Here is a 2,551-nt window from a genome sequence, read left to right on the forward strand (position 1 = left end):
TACACCTCCAAAAATTTCACTTTTAACTTTTTAACATCTCATCATTATCTTGTATCTTTAATTTTAAAAAAAAATTTATTATTAATTTTATTAAATATATTTTTATTTTATTTTCTTTTTCTTGTTAAAAAGACTCTACACCACCTTAATAATAATTAAATTTAAAATTCTAATATTACTTAATATAATTTTATATTTTAATAATTATTAAAATATAATTTATATTATAATAATAATTATATTAAAAATATAAAAATAAAATAATAAAAATAAAAATAATAACAAAAAAGTAAAATTATATTAAATAAAATATTTAATATATTCAAATCCATTAAATTATATTAATATATTAAATAAATAATTATTAAAATTTAAATAATAAACAAAATTTTAAAACAATTATTTATCAAATAACAAATAAAATTATATTAAATAAAATATTTAAATATACTAAATTATATTAAAATATTAAATTAAATTAAATAATTATTAAAATTTATATATAAAATAAAATTTTAAAAACCATTCTTTATCGGATATGGATATCCGATTCATAACTTATCGAATATCTCCGATTAACAAATTTTTCAAAAATTTATTTTTTTTAAATTTTAATAATTATTAAATTTAATTTAATATTTTAATATAATTTAATATATTTAAATATATTAAATATAATTTTAAGTATTATTTTTATTTTCATTTTTATTTTTATTTTAGTTATTATTTTTCAATTTTCTTAATAGAACTATTTTAAAAATATAAATTATTTTATTAATTATTAAAATATAAAAATATAATAAGTAATATTATAATTTTTATTTAAGTTTAATATTTATTAAATTTTAAATTAAAAGCAAAAGTATTAACATATTTTATAGATTTTAATATATAAATAAGTTTTTTAAAATTTTCATTTTTATTTAAAATTTAATAATTATTTAATTTATTTTAATATTTTATTATAATTTAATATATTTGAATATATTAAATCAAAATTTATTATTATTATTATTATTATTTGTTATTATTATTATTATTATTTTTATGTTTTTAATATAACTATTATTATAATATAAATTATATTTTAATAATTATTAAAATACAAAATTATTTTAAATAATATTTAAATTTTAAATTAAATTAAATTAAATTATTATTAAAATAGTGAAGATTGTTTTTAATAAAAAAGAAAATGGAAAAATATTTATTAAAGTTAAAAATAAAATTTATAAAAAGTTGGAGGTGCAGGATGAGATGTCAGAAGGTTAAAAGTGGAATTTTTGAAAGTGTCAGAAGGTTAAAAGTGAAATTTTTGGAAGTATCAGAAGGTTAGAAGTGAAATTTTTAGAGGTGTAGGACAAGATCTTGGAAGTGAGATCTTGGAGGTGTTGGATGAAACACTCTACTTTTTTTAAGTTATATATTGGGCCTGGGCCCAAAATGTCATCAGTGGTCTTTTATAATAAATCCTTTCTCCTTTGGCAGTCATAAAGAGACCTCCAAGTGGGATTTCTGATTTGCTGCTTCGATGGTAATACAACTTCTTTCACTTCCTCTCATAGATCTAAGGTAAATTTGACTGTGTGTTGAGTCTGATGATGTTTGGGTTTCGCATGGATGCAGGGGAAGGGAACAGGGAGTTTCGGCAAGAGGAGGAACAAGACCCACACGCTCTGTGTGAGGTGCGGCCGTCGCAGCTTTCACCTTCAAAAGAGTCGGTGTTCTGCGTGCGCCTTCCCCGCTGCGCGCACCAGAAAATGTATGTTTTTTTTATTATTAAATTGTAAGTGATTGTGTAAGATTCGGTTTTGAGTCTTTGATGGTTTCAGATAACTGGAGCGTTAAGGCCATCAGGAGAAAGACTACCGGAACTGGAAGGATGAGGTACCTGCGTCACGTGCCTCGCAGATTTAAGAGCGGCTTTAGAGAGGGTATGGGCGATTAATTATTTGAGCGTTTAAATTTAGGGTTTGGTTTAGGGTTTTTCTTTAATGTTGTCGTTTTGAATCAGGTACCGAGGCAACACCAAGGAAGAGGGGGGCGGCTTCCACTACCTGAGCTTTGAAAGGAAACAATTTTTCTGGGTTAGTGAATTATAATAGTTTAGGGTTTTGTGCTATTTTTAAATAACTTTTTTTTTCTGTCATCTCAATTTTATTTAATATGTAATGGATTTTTATTTCGGCATTTGATGGATTTGATAGCCCAGTGTTCATTTGATCAATATAGATTACACTTTGAGAGATAACCCCATTAAGAAATTTCATGTATTTAATTTTAATTTTGTAATTTGTTGTTAATATTGGTTTGGTAAGGGTAAAACAACTTAGACATTAGTTAGCTTAACTACCTGAATTATATCTAGTTTGAATTTTCCTGTGATCACTACATAAAATAGTCTCTACCATTTTGATAGATGTTTTAAGTATTTTTCATTATATTTAGTTGTATTACTTATCAAGTATTTATTTTCATCATCATAATGATTTTTATTATATTTAATCACTTTATTTTGTATCTCGTATTTGTTAATACATATGAAGTAAGA

General features: G+C 22.1%; 1 protein-coding gene across 1 annotated transcript; it reads left to right on the forward strand.

Moving 5' to 3' along the window:
• Window positions 1–1,451: 1,451 nt before the first annotated feature.
• On the forward strand, window positions 1,452–2,284 carry LOC108328524 (60S ribosomal protein L37-3). The gene is made up of 4 exons (XM_017562400.2): window positions 1,452–1,534; window positions 1,627–1,762; window positions 1,833–1,934; window positions 2,015–2,284. Exons 1-4 carry the CDS (start codon window positions 1,532–1,534, stop codon window positions 2,059–2,061), a joined length of 288 nt encoding a protein of 95 aa, XP_017417889.1. The 5' UTR covers window positions 1,452–1,531; the 3' UTR covers window positions 2,062–2,284.
• Window positions 2,285–2,551: the final 267 nt, after the last annotated feature.

Source organism: Vigna angularis, chromosome 2 (genome assembly GCF_016808095.1).
Source record: "Vigna angularis cultivar LongXiaoDou No.4 chromosome 2, ASM1680809v1, whole genome shotgun sequence".
In the NCBI taxonomy this organism is placed as follows: Eukaryota; Viridiplantae; Streptophyta; class Magnoliopsida; order Fabales; family Fabaceae; genus Vigna; species Vigna angularis.